A 14186-nucleotide genomic window follows, 5' to 3' on the forward strand; every position below is an offset into this window, starting at 1 on the left:
CCTCATCTCCCTTGCTGATGTATCCAATTATGGCAGAGTCATCAGAAAACTTCTGAAGATGACAAGACTCTGTGCAGTAATTGAAGTTCGAGATGTAAATGGTGAAGAGAAAGGGAGACAAGACAGTCCCCTGTGGAGCCCCAGTGCTGCTGATCACTCTGTCTGACACACAGTGTTGCAAGCACACGTACTGTGGTCTGCCAGTGAGGTAATCAATAATCCATGACACCAGGAAAACATCCAACCGTATTGCTGTCAGCTTCTCCACCAGCAGAGCATTTACCTTTTGTAAACTATATTTAAGATTACTGGTGGTTTGGATATATTGATGTTTGTATATTGTCCGGAAGATGACGCCAGCGAACAATGCTACCACGGGCAACATCATCCAGATGGTCCATGAAACTCTTTCTTTCACTCCTTTTACATTTTCTTTTCTTTGAAATGTGGTTCTGGTACTATTGGAGCCTGTGACTTACAGTTTGATGGTGTGTTATTGGGCGATTGTGCAAGATGTTTTCTTGAGGTGAGTGGAATCAAGGCCATGACTCTTAGAAATGGGGCGCGAGCCTATGATCAGCTCCATTTCTCACCCATTTTGCCGATTAAAGCATTGAGGAAGATTGAAACACTTCGAGGTGAGTGCGGAAGGCAAGTGAGTGTTCAGCCTCTGGCTCGCTGCTGCTGCTGAAGGAAAGTGTCTGGAACAGTCTCTCTCTCTCTCTTCCTCTCTCTCTTCCCCTCTCTCTTCCCCTCTCTCTTCCCCTCTCTCTTCCCCTCTCTCTTCCCCTCTCTCTTCCCCTCTCTCGTCCCCTCTCTCGTCCCCTCTCTCGTCCCCTCTCTCGTCCCCTCTCTCGTCCCCTCTCTCTCCCCTCTCCTGTCCCCCCCTCTCCTGTCCTGTCCCGTCCCGTCCGACGATGGCACCGCAATTTGTGGATTGGACGACAGTTCCTGTTGCTCCTTTTTCTGTTGCTGTTTTCGGTGACTGAATCAGGGTGGTTTGCAGATAAGGAGCACTGAGCTGAACTGAATATGGAGTCTCTTGATTTTGGGCTAATATTCTGTGTTTTCGCTACTTTTTTGTTTTGTTCTTTTGCGTCTGGGGGTGGTTGTTGATGTTGTTGCCACTTGTGCAACATGTTCATTTGTGCATGGTGGGAATTGATGTTCTTGTTGCCATTCTCGCGGTTTGATTTTTGGCGCATTGGGAGGGATTCCTTGCTTTTCTTTGTTTTGTACCTATCTGTGGAGAAGACAAATCTCTGGTTTGTACACTGCATACCTACTTTAATAATAAATGTATTTTGAATAAAAATTTAAATATATATAGATATATTTACAACCTCAACTGGAACATTTTCAAATTTATTGTAAGTTTCAATTGATTTATCTTTTGCTGTCTTTTCTGCACTGATATTCATTTCTGCGCTCTTCGTCAATGTAACCGAGTTGCATTGTTAAAATTTTAAAGGTCTAGAAACTAAATGCACTTGTAGGAGCCATGTATCTATTTTCTGTCTGTACTGTATTTTGTGTTGTGTGTTTATTATGGGTAATTTGTTGTGGGTTGGGGTGTGGTAGAAGTGTATAGTTCTGTATTCATGCTTTGTATTTAGTCAGTTTTAGTTTGGTTAGAGCAGGGGTATGTTTGGAATTATTTTTTTTGTTGACTGCTTCACTTAGTTATGTTTAAGGCTAACTTTTAAATACATTATAATTGCTGATGCTTAAGTACATTTGAATGTGCTTCGAGTAGTCACTTTGTTATATCACTAGTGGTAATTTCATTAGTCATTTTTATTACTGGTTTGTTTATCTTTGCTGGTTTCCTAACGAAAAATCGAATGTACTTTCTTGGGCTTAGAACTTTGATATTCTTAGAGCACGTCATACAGTGTCAAACCCCTCCCGTGCTTAGTGTCTGGGCACTTTTGGTTTGTTTTGAAGTAACCATGGCAGCACTCTTCGTCACTAACAAGAACTTCATTTATTGAAATGGGTGGGATGGGGGTGGGAGGAAGGTGAAGGGATAGATGAAGTGAGGAATGGATTTGCTTTTAGACCATTAAAATTTAACAGTGAAACCAGTTTATTAACGAAGGGCCAACAAATGTATGGAAAGTCAACGAAACCAATAACTGATTAAATTAGTAGTGGTAAATTATTGTCTTACAGACCTTGACAGATTGGGATCTGTCTTTATTAAATTCTGCTCTTGTGCACCCTTGGCAAGTGATCAAGGGTGTAACTTCTTCTGATGTCAGCTGCTTGAAGTGTGTGGGCCTGCCTGAATGGCTCAACTTTCTGAACTGTTGCCCTGTAACCTATGTAGAAGCTACAGAACAGGAAGTAGAGATTAGGCCCAGCAAAACCCGAGTCCACATGAGCCACCTCCTACCATGAGTTTCTTGCCCTCCTAACACTTGACTTCATGTAAACCCAGCAACATACACTTTTACCCCCTCATGATTTTTCCTTGTATTCCTCTCTGCAGTTTGCCTAAACTACGCCATTAATGTTTGCATCTACAGCAGGTTGACTTAGCACTTTGTATTCATGCTCATTGTGGTCTAACCAAGATGGCAGCTTGTCAGCATGTTGTCTTTAAAAATGAGAAAACTGATTAATGCTGGCCTCATCTATAATACCCATATCCTGGGTTCTGTCCAGTTGCTGGTAAAATAGGTGAATTTTTGTTTTAATTTTCTGAGAAGTCTGGAATCCTGTTGATTTGTCCTTCCTGAAACTGTGTCAGCAAAACATAACAAAATGTACTTACTGAAATTTACTTTGTTGCAGTGTTCACCTTTATCAGATTAATGTTACTGTAAAATATGAGTTGTCAGCTTGGATGGTGACTGAAATAGTAACATTGTTCACTGTACTTGTTATGTCAACAGGTTGGACTTCTAAGAAAGGGTGTAGCAGAAATTCCATGCAGTACAATGTTGTAATGTTCATTGCAGTAATCTGGACTGAATAATTTTCTGGTATGTTTATGTGGCATCCCATCTTGTAGTTTAATATTTGCAGTATCTGTTTTGCGAGGATAGAGCAGACGCTGTCACGAAATTCTCTTCCATTCTGCCAAATCGAATGATTTATTCAACAATCTCTGGCCACTGTTCTTTTTAAGTGCTCAATGTTGAAAATGGATGCCCAATGGTCATAGTGTAGAGTAATGCAATTGATGGAAACGTACGTATTTCACAGCCACCAGGTTTCACTTCAAGAGACTGTTCTGACGCGATGATCTAATTATGTAAAGTACTTTTACCGCGCTTTGTGTTTAGGATCACAATAAACGAGTTGCTTCGGTTTTTCTTAAACGTGAAATGCCTCAGCTGTTTTATTTGTGAAAGCCAACAGTAGGATTAATGCATAGTTGCAATAGGAATATCAGGAAAACACTTGAGTGTTGAGAGTTTACAGCTGTGCCATCAAAGGAGGTTGGAATTAGAACAGTGTGCTTGAATCAAGACTGGCGTGGAGGGATTGTTAATGTAGAGTGTTGAGTAAGTAGTGTCGACAAAAGTCGGTGAGTACAAGGGTCCTTGACTTGGCAGATCTCATTAGCAGACAGATACAGGAGTTAAAGTAGTTGAATGAATTGCTATTTATTTAGAATAAAACTTGGAAATGGCATTTAAGATTCAAATTGAATTTGGTGACCAAAAATATCACTGGGGTTTGGCAACAGTGGGTCTGAAGATAAATGAGGTTGGGAAAGTAGAACATGAATGAATTTGTGGAATTAGAAATCCCGTTGCAGTGAAATTCTGAGAATCTACTATCAGACTATTTGAAAATCCCACTGGTTTGGCGTTTGGTAAACTGAGTAATGCTTTGTGTTCCTTGAAACTAATTGGGAACCTTACTCTTGTGATCTTTTATAAATGACTTGGATGAGGAAGTGGAAGGGTGGGTTAGTAAATTTGCAGATGAAGCTCGGTTTAGTCATGTTGCAGGAAGTGTAGAAGGTTGTCAGAGGTTACAATAGGACATTGATAAATGCAGAGCTGATCTGAGAAGTGACAAATGGAGTTCAACCTGGAAAAGCATGAACTGATATAATTTAGAGGATCGAACTTGAAGGATTCTTAGCAGGATGGATGGACAGGGAGATCTTGAGGTAGTCAGAGTTGCTTTACAAGTTGAAAGGCTGGTCTAGAAGATGTTTGGTGTGTTGGCCTTTATTAGTTGGTGGCTTGAATTCAAGAGCTGCGAGTTAACATTGCAGAACTATAAAACTCTGGTTAGACCGCACTTGGAGAATGGCGCTTGGTCTGGTCACCTCATTATTGGGAGGTATGTGGAATGTGCAGAGATTTATCTGCATCCTGCCTGGATTAGAAAGCATGTCTTATGAGGAAAGATTATAACAGGTATAGATAGAGTGGACTGCCAGCACTTTTTCCCTCAGGACAGCAAAGGCTAATAATAGAGGACATCCTTTTAAGGTGAGTGGAGGAGAGTTTAGGAGAGATAGAACATAGAATAGTACAGCACAGTACAGGCCCTTCGGCCCACAATGTTGTGCTGACCCTCAAACCCTGCCTCCCGTATAAGCCCCCACCTTAGATTCCTCCATATACCTCTCTAGTAGTCTCTTAAACTTCACTAGTGTATCTGCCTCCACCACTGACTCAGGTAGTGCATTCCACGCACCAACCACTCTCTGAGTAAAAAACCTTCCTCTAATATCCCCCTTGAACTTCCCACCCCTTACCTTAAAGCCATGTCCTCTTGTATTGAGCAGTGGTGCCCTGGGGAAGAGACGCTGGCTATCCACTCTATCTATTCCTCTTATTATCTTGTACACCTCTATCATGTCTCCTCTCATCCTCCTTCTCTCCAAAGAGTAAAGCCCTAGCTCCCTTAATCTCTAATCATAATGCATACTTTCTAAACCAGGCAGCATCCTGGTAAATCTCCTCTGTACCCTTTCCAATGCTTCCACATCCTTCCTATAGTGAGGTGACCAGAACTGGACACAATACTCCAAGTGTGGCCTAACCAGAGTTTTATAGAGCTGTATCATTACATCGCGACTCTTAAACTCTATCCCTCGACTTATGAAAGCTAACACCCCATAAGCTTTCTTAACTACCCTATCCACCTGTGAGGCAACTTTTAGGGATCTTTGAACATGTACCCCGAGATCCCTCTGCTGCTCCACACTACCAAGTATCCTGCCATTTACTTTGTACTCTGCCTTGGAGTTTGTCCTTCCAAAGTGTATCATCTCACACTTCCCTGGGTTGAACTCCGTCTGCCACTTCTCAGCCCACTTCTGCATCCTATCAATGTCTCTCTGCAATCTTTGACAATCCTCTACACTATCCACAACACCACCAACCTTTGTGTCATCTGCAAACTTGCCAACCCATCCTTCTACCCCCACATCCAGGTCGTTAATAAAAATCACGAAAAGTAGAGGTCCCAGAACAGATCCTTGTGGGACACCACTAGTCACAATCCTCCAATCTGAATGTACTCCCTCCACCACCACCCTCTGCCTTCTGCAGGCAAGCCAATTCTGAATCCACCTGGACAAACTTCCCTGGATCCCATGCCTTCTAATTTTCTGAATAAGCCTACCGTGTGGAACCTTGTCAAATGCAAGTACACAGAGTGGTAAGTGTCTGGAATGCATTGCAGGGGATGGGTGGAGGTTGAGGGTGATACATTGGAGATATTTAAGAGATTCTTCAATAAGTACATAGGTGAAAGAAAAGTAGAGGTGTTTGGCTGTATAGGAGGGAGGGATTAAATTGATCATGGAGTAGGTTAAAGGATTGTCGGTCAAAGTGCCTGTACTATTCTATGTTCTAACTGGGGCAGTTTTCCCATGTTGAATATTGATCGGAGTAACATTCCAACATCTGAATATCTGCCAGTCTAGCATTACCAGAGTCCTACATGTACCAGATGAATTGAGTTTTACAGTATTACTCAGTTTTCACTGTTGAATAATGGGGGCTCCACCGTAGTGTGGTGGGGGGAGCACCATGGTAGTGTAGCAGTTAGCATAGTGCTATTACAGATCGGGGAGTCAGAGTTCAATTCTGGAGTCTTCTGTAAGAAAGTGTTTCTTGTGTGTCTGGGTTTCCCCCAGGTTCTCCAGTTTCCTCCCACAGTCCAAAGATTATGGATTAATTGGTCCTGTAATTAGGTTTGTGTTAAATTGGTGGGTTGCTGGGCAGTATGGCTCATTTGGCTGAAAGGGCCTGTTCTGCACTGTAAGTCTGAATAAATAAAATTAAAATTAAAAATTCAGAAGGGAACAAGTAGGAGGACAAGCTGAGATTACGGAAGGAAACATAATCAGTGTTAGGTCACAGAAGAACAACATTCAGTCACAGTTTCTTGTGACCTGGGTGCTTCACATTACTGGGTAGGAAATGCAGTTTCAACTTCTGTGTCAAACAGAACATTGGGACAGTGAACCAGAGAGAAAATCACATCCAAAGGTTGGGAGGCAAGGTTAGAAAAAAATGTCATTTATCGTCATCTGCTTTATCTAGCGACCTGATGCAAAACACAGGCTCCAGTTTTGATACCTTTTAGCTTCAATCCAGTTACATCAGAGCAAAAATAAACTGCAGATGCTGAAAATCCAAAATAAAAAGAAAATTTTAGAAGGACTTCTGATTGATTGGAGGTCCACCCAGTTCCCTTACATCACCACTCTTCCTTCCCCAACTGAACTCACACTTGCATGGAAGTACTGATTGTCACTGCCTAGTATGGAAACACCAATGCCTTTGAATGGAGATGCCTACAAAAGATAGTGGACTCGGCCCAGTACATTACAGGTAAAGTCCTCCGCGCCCCCCCCCTCAACCATTAAGCACATCAACATGAAACGCTGTTGTGATAAAGCAACATCCATCATCAGAGATCCTTACCACCCAGGCCATGCTCTTTTCTCACTGCTGCCATCAGGCAGAAGGTCCAAGAGCCTCAGGACTCACAGCACCAGGTTCAAGAACAATTAGTACCCTGCAATCATCAGGCTCCTGCACAAAAGGGGATAACTGCGCTTGCATGCCCACCCATTAACATGTTCCCACAGCCAATGGTCTCACTTTAAGGAATCTTTATCTTGTTATTTCATGTTCTCTTTTTAAGTGCTATTTATTTTTATTTGCATTTGCCCAGTTTATTGTCTTCTGCACCTGGTTGATCTTTCATTTATCCTGTTATAGTTGCTGTTCTATAGATTTGCTGAGTATGCCCACCGGAAAATGAATCCATGGGTTGCTTGTGGTGACATATATGTACTCTGATAATAAAAATTTACTTTAAACTTTTTAACTTTGACCTATTGCTCTTTCAATCCCATTAAACTTCTCCACATCAATGGTGTTGCTATGGGAACTTTCAAGAGGGAGTTGTGTCACCAGTTTTCTCCCTTAATTCAATCAATAAACCAAACTGTTTCATTTTGCTAGATTGATGTTTGTGGTAATAATATCATCCTTCATACATTTTACACTTGGGAATCCTCAGTGGAGCTGAGGGATAACGTATTGTGAAGTGGAGAAATGGTGAATGGATATTGAAGGGAAAAATTGCACGCCACTTGTTATGAATAAACTAATTCTTTTGATGTTAAAATAGGTAAAAACAGCTCATGAAATTTTGACAAAATAAGTGCTTCTTTAATAATTTGGAAGTTTTTTGTGTTTTGTCTTGTTATTTGCGTGACTCTATGTATTTACCTCCTTATGACATCTAATTAGGACTGCTTCTTGAAGGAGTGCCAACCTGTCTCGCCAATTTCTGAGGAAATCTCTGAATGTTCCACATGCTGCTTTGGCACCTAGCTATAAATGTCTGCTCTCGTGCACAAAATTATGTTAAATACTCTGTAGACAATTAGATTTTAGTGATAGGGTGCTTTCATTACAACTTTTTATCCTCAAGTTACTCTGATAATCTGATGTTTAGAAAAGAGTGCAATTTTGGTGAATAATTTATGGATCAAGTGGTAAATGTGATAATGATATGATCAAAACTTCCTTTGAACTTATGGAAGCACAAAGGCTTTAAGGTGATTTAAGTGAATTGCTAAATGAATAATTCTTTCATCTGGGAGCATTTGGAACAAGGAGCTGTAACTTTAAAACTAATGCCAGGGCATTGATGTCAAGAAGCATTTCTTCACATTGGCAGATTGTGGAAATCTGGAACTTTTATGCTGAAAACAGCTGTGGATGCTTACGTACTATTGCATCAATTAGACACATAAATCAGTCTCTCAGCCTCTCAAGTCTGCTCTGAATACAGGCCACGTCAATCTCATTGTAACCTCAATTCAGCACTTTGCCTTGCCCAAGCAACCTATCACCTTTGTATCCACCACTCTACCCCTGCGCCCCCACCCCCAGCCTTGCTAGTCAATATCTCACTGCCTCTGGCTTTCAATAAAATAAAAGAATAGTCTTCCACTATCCTTTTGAGGGTTTGCGTAGCTTTGTCTTAAATGAGTGACCCCTTATTTTAAAGAGTAATCATTAGTGCTAGATTCTTGCAGTAGAAAATTATAAATTTTAAAGTGCGAACTGGTTATTGAACAAATTTATTGAAATTCACACTCAAATCAGCATGATCCAAATGGACTGACAAAGCAAAGTTGAGCTGATGATAGTCAAACAAAAAAAAATGTATTGAATTGAATTGACTTTATTATACATCCTCCATATACATGAGGCGTACATTACGTCTCCATCTAAATGTGCAATTTATAGTAATTTATAAGAAATAGTATGTACAACAGAACAGTCAATGTAACGTAGAAATATGTAATATATAACATAGAAGAAGCTGTCCTGGGCACTGTTGGTTCTGGCTTTTATGCTATGGCACTGTTTCCCAGATGGTAGCAGCTGGAATAGTTTGTGGTTGGGGTGGCTCGGGTCCCCAATGATCCTTTGGGCCCTTTTTACACACCTGTCTCTCTAAATGTCCTGAATAATGGGAAGTTCACATCTACAGATGCGCTGGGCTGCCTACACCACTCTCTACAGAGTCCTGCAATTGAGGAAAGTACAGTTCCCATACCAAGCAGTGATGTAGCAAGTCAAGATGCTCTCATTTGTGCCCCTGTAGAAAGTTCTTATGATTTGGGGGACCCATACCAAACAACTTCAACTGTCTGAGGTGAATGGGGCGGTGTAATGCCTTTTTCACCACACAGCTGGTATGTACAGACCACGTAAGATCCTTGGTGAATTTTATATCGAGGAACTTAAAGTCGTTCACCCTCTCAACCCCAGATCCATTGATGTCTATAGGAGTTAGCCTGTCTCCATTTCTCCTGTAGTCAACAACCAGCTCCTTTATTTTTGCGACATTGAGGGAGAGGTTGTTTTCTTGACACCGCTGTGTCAGGGTGATGACATCTTCTCTGTAGGCCTTCTCATTATTATTTGAGATTAGGCCAATCAATGTAGTGTCATCAGCAAATTTAATTAGCAGTTTGGACCTGTGGGTAGCGACACAGTCATGGGTATACAGAAAATAAAGGAGGGGGCTTAGGACACAGCCCTGAGGGGCATCTGTGTTGAGGGGCAGAGGTGAGGGTACCCACTCTTACCAGCTGCCGGCGATGTGACAGGAAGTCCAGGATCCTGCTGCACAAAGCAAGGTGAAGGCCGAGGTCTCTGAGCTTCTTGTTAAGCCTGAAGGGAATTATGGTGTTGAATGTTGAAATGTAGTCCAAGAACAGCATTCTCACATAAGCATCCCTCTTCTCCAGATGTGTAAGGACAGTAGTAGAGCAGTGGCTATTTGCATCACCTGTTGATTGGTTGTGTCAGTAGGTGAATTGTAAGGGGGCCAGTGTGGGTGGTAGCAAGCTGCAGAGGTGGTCCTTGACCAGCCTCTCAAAGCCTTTGGTTATTATTGAGGTGAGTGTGGCAGGATGCCAGTTGTTCAGACATGTTGCCTTGGTCTTTTTAGGTATAGGAACAATGGTGGATGTTTTGAAACTGGAGGGCACTCTACACTGAGAGAGGGAGAGATTAAAAATGTGGGCTTTGTTTCTTGTCCCAGAGATGTGGCATTATCTACTGAGTATGTTCAACATTTTCACCTTTTTGTGTGTATTATACTTCCAGCATCTGGTGATTTTTTTTTAATTTTCAAAAATTGCAGTGTACTGTATTTATGTTCTATCTAAAAATATATATTGTTTGGTTACAGACTACCTCCACCCCCTCCTCTGGTTTCACCTGTCACATACTATCTTGTACTTCTTCCTCCCCTCCCCACACCTTCTTACTCTGACTTCTCTTTCTTTCTAGTTCTGATGAAGGGTCTTAGCCCGAAACGTTGATTACTCTTTTCCATAGATGCTGCCTGGCCTGCTGAGTTCCTCCAGCACTTTGTGTGTGTTGCTTTGGGTTTCCAGCATCTGCAGAGTTTTTTGTGTTTGTGATATGTTTTGGTTAGATGGAGCATAAATTAAAAATATGTTGCAGTTGCCCCTGTATAGACCAGTGCTGGAATATTCTACGTATTCTGGGGCAGATTTTTCACACTGCATAATTTGTTGAAGCACCTGTGTATTGTGGCATAATACCGTCCTTATCAAGTTTCAATTCCATCGCTATTCTAATGCAAAGACATGATAATCTCATTAGTTTCAAAGCAGGAAATTTCATATCATTCTCTCTGCATTGTCATTGTGAAGGTCGGTTTGCTAATCCAAATTTAGGGATAACACCTAATTGGGAGACGTAGTCAGCTGAGGGAAAGAGCAACTGTTGGTGAGTTGTGAATAAGATTGGAGTGAGAAAGTGCACATTGATCATTTCATGTTGTGAGGTTAAATGTTTGGGGAAGGAAAGCATTTGAATTATCATGTCTAATAATTGTTAACAACTTGAGTGCAGAAACACAAGACCGAATGAATGTGGTCTATACACCCGCATTGAGCTCTTGGTCAGACTTGCCCAGAGTAATGTGCCCCATTGCATTTGAGGAAAGATGAACTGACCTTGCAGGAATGTAATAGAGATTCAGCAGAACAATATCTGGGCCTGTGGTGTAGAATTTAAAGGAGACACAAACATTGGAATCTGGGGCAACAAACGAAGTGCTGGAGGAACATGGCAGTTCAAACAGAATTTATGGGAGAAAAGAAAATGGCAGCATTATGGTTAAAAGCCTTCATCAGGACTCTTTGAAAGGACTTGGTTTATATGGGTAGAATGTCTTTTTTTTGTATTTTAAATTAATAGAAGGATATAACAGAGTAGATGCATTGAAGTTCGTCTTGGGCATCTAAAAATATTGATCTAGGCCAAGTAGAAGTAGACAGAAACAATTTTTTCCATGCTAGGGATAGCTAAAATATCGAGTTTCATTCCCTGCACCCCACTCGTCCCTCAGAATCGAGGATGGCAAGTGAAGTTAAAAATTTCAAAGAGGAATTGATCTTTTTATCAATCAGTCATGAAGTTGATGTGTTGCATGGAATTGGAGAGATGGGATACAAATATTTAATTCTGTAGCTGGTTCGAGGAGCTACATGGCTTGCAGTTAAGATGATGTACAGAAATGAATGAATGCTAATGCTGAGTGTAATGATGGTAATGTGTTGTGGAGGAGTGATTGTGAATTGAAATTACTCAACAGTATGTTCCCATTGGATTTCTTTTCCAAGTAGGATTAAAAAATTTAAAATTCACTTCTCCAGATTCTTTACCAGCCGACTGATGATGGAACTTAAACCACTTATCCCCCAGCTTGTATTTAGGCTCATTCATTCTGAACCTTATTGCAGAATTCTGATCCAGCCCAGTCCATAAAAGTGCTGGTGATCTGAACAATCTGTGTGACTTAGAAGTTACTTTACACTGGTATGCTACCAAAGTTGTTAAGATGTGTTTTGCCCTGGATGTACAGTGGCTGGTTTGCTGCCTTTCGAGCAGAAATGTGGAAAATAATGTTATTTATAGGCCAACTAAAATAAATTCACTTCACAACTTTTATCAAAAATTAGCTGTGTTTTTCAGGTTCATGATTGATCAATTAATATTTCAAAGTAGATTTTTAAAAATCCTGTTTGTGCTTCTGAGTGCAACCGTAACTGGTTCCACATGAAAAGATCCAAGGAATTTTGGGTTATTTTGATAATGGTGCAATAGAGGCCAACATCTCCTATTCTGGCAAAAAAAAACCCAAAATGAATTATCAGGAATTGCCTACGTTGTTTAGCTTTTTCTTCTCTCAATGCTGAGGGTCAGTTGCCGTTCCTATATATGGGGTAAGAGCAGCATGTCTGGTGATATCCCAGTGTTTTATAATCGTCATAATAAACAAAAAGTTGTCTACCAAACACAGTCTTATGTATAGAACAGATAATGTATTGTGACAGTTAATTGCTTAAATGCAGATTATTTGAAAAGTAAGATACTAACTTTAAACTTCCTCTTTTCTTCTAGGTATCAAAGAAATACAGTGACATTGATGAGTTGTGTCAGAAGCTGAGCACCCAGTACCCAAAGGCAAAAATACCTTCCATGCCTAGGAAAGTTTTATTTGTAGCAGAGACTGACATAAAAGAAAGAAGAGTTGTTTTTGATGAAATCTTCAGAAGTATTGCCAAGGACACAGTGTTAGCATCAAGTCCTGAGTTGTTGGAGTTTTTAGGTAACTCTTTGAAATATGGAAGGAAATTGTTGAAGGTTTGGGAGGAAATTCCTCTATTGGCATACATTGCCATTGGGGAACATAATACCAGGCTTTTTTTGGTATGCTTATATATTTTCCATATGACATCAAGATCTTTTGAACAAGTTTTTGAGATGCCTTTCAAAACACTGAAAGTAGGGTATCAGAAATAAAAAAAATAGCTATTTCATTTTATGAAGATGAAACTCTCAGTTTAAACTAATAAAATACAGCTGTACATTACACTATAATTAAAAAGTCATCTAACTCTCATGGAAGTTTTTCAAATCTTTTCAATTTATTTTGCTGTAGTTTTGGGGGGAAAGCAGTTATTTAGAGGAGTATAAGATGATGAGAGGCATTGATCATGTGGATAGTCAGAGACTTTTTCCCAGGGCTGAAATGGCTGCCACAAGAGGGCACAGGTTTAAGGTGCTTGGGAGTATGTCAGGGGTAAATTTTTTATGCAGAGAGTGGTGAGTGCCAGCAATTGTGGTGGAGGTGGATACGATAGGATCTTTTAAGAGACTTTTGGGTGGGTACATGGAGCTTGGAAAAATAGAGGGCTATGGGTAAGCCGAGTAATTTCTAAGGTAGGGACATGTTCGGTGCAACTTTGTGGGCCGAAGGGCCTGTATTATGCTGTAGGTTTTCTATGTTCTATTTTTTTCAGAAAGTCTGGTAACAGGCTTGCTGTCTGATAGCAGAGGTAAATAATGACTTTGGACTATCCAGAGATTTTGCTGTTAGGTGCAGTAGAGAAATGGGCAACTGGACCGAGACAAAATCCATTGAGTCCAGCAGTCATATTAGAAAGTAAATCTACAGTCACTGCTTGGAGCCAGATGTGTAAAAAGTGCAATTTTTGAGATTGTGTCTGGCTTCTAAGCCATGCAGGTTAAACAGTTTGGGGAGAAATGGGTTCACACAGGGTCCCTCTTTAAACTTTTTTGTTCCTACTCTTTCTATATTGTGTATTGTAGTTTACTTATAAGGTATTTATAGTTTCAAGATACCATTTTTTTTAAATTTCTAAGTAAAATAAGACCATTGCCCTCTTACTAGTGGCATTTAGTTTTCCTATTGTAACAAGAGTAACTGCCAATTTTTTTTTCATGTAATAGGAGGAAAAACTAAAGAGCTTGGTGATCTAAAATACAAAACTGGAAGTGCTGCTGATGATTTGAAAGATGATGATGGTGACTCAGGGGATTTCTTCGGTCAAGAAACTTCTAAAGACACCGAGATTTTAAGAGAATCAAAAACAATTCTGCCAAGTATAGAGAAATGTGAAGAAATATCTGATCCTCTGGGTGTTACTCGGTAAGGTGATTTCTTTCAAACAAGAAGTAATTTAAAGCATCACACAGGGAGAGATTCCTGCAACACACATCAAAGTTGCTGGTGAATGCAGCAGGCCAGACAGCATCTCTAGGAAGAGGTATAGTCGACGTTTCGGGCCGAGACCCTTCGTCAGGACTAACTGAAAGAAGAGCTAG

General features: G+C 40.5%; 1 protein-coding gene across 1 annotated transcript in view; it reads left to right on the top strand.

Annotated features, from left to right (window-relative positions):
• Positions 1–14186, top strand: part of hs1bp3 (HCLS1 binding protein 3) — a 117983-nt gene that overhangs the window by 34565 nt on the left and 69232 nt on the right. The window contains exons 3-4 of the mRNA XM_072251328.1: positions 12459–12666; positions 13812–14010. Coding sequence (XP_072107429.1) covers positions 12459–12666; positions 13812–14010 — 407 coding nt within the window. The remainder of the gene's footprint in view (positions 1–12458; positions 12667–13811; positions 14011–14186) is intronic.

The sequence above is a fragment of the Mobula birostris genome, chromosome 2 (assembly GCF_030028105.1).
Source record: "Mobula birostris isolate sMobBir1 chromosome 2, sMobBir1.hap1, whole genome shotgun sequence".
Classification (NCBI taxonomy): domain Eukaryota; kingdom Metazoa; phylum Chordata; class Chondrichthyes; order Myliobatiformes; family Myliobatidae; genus Mobula; species Mobula birostris.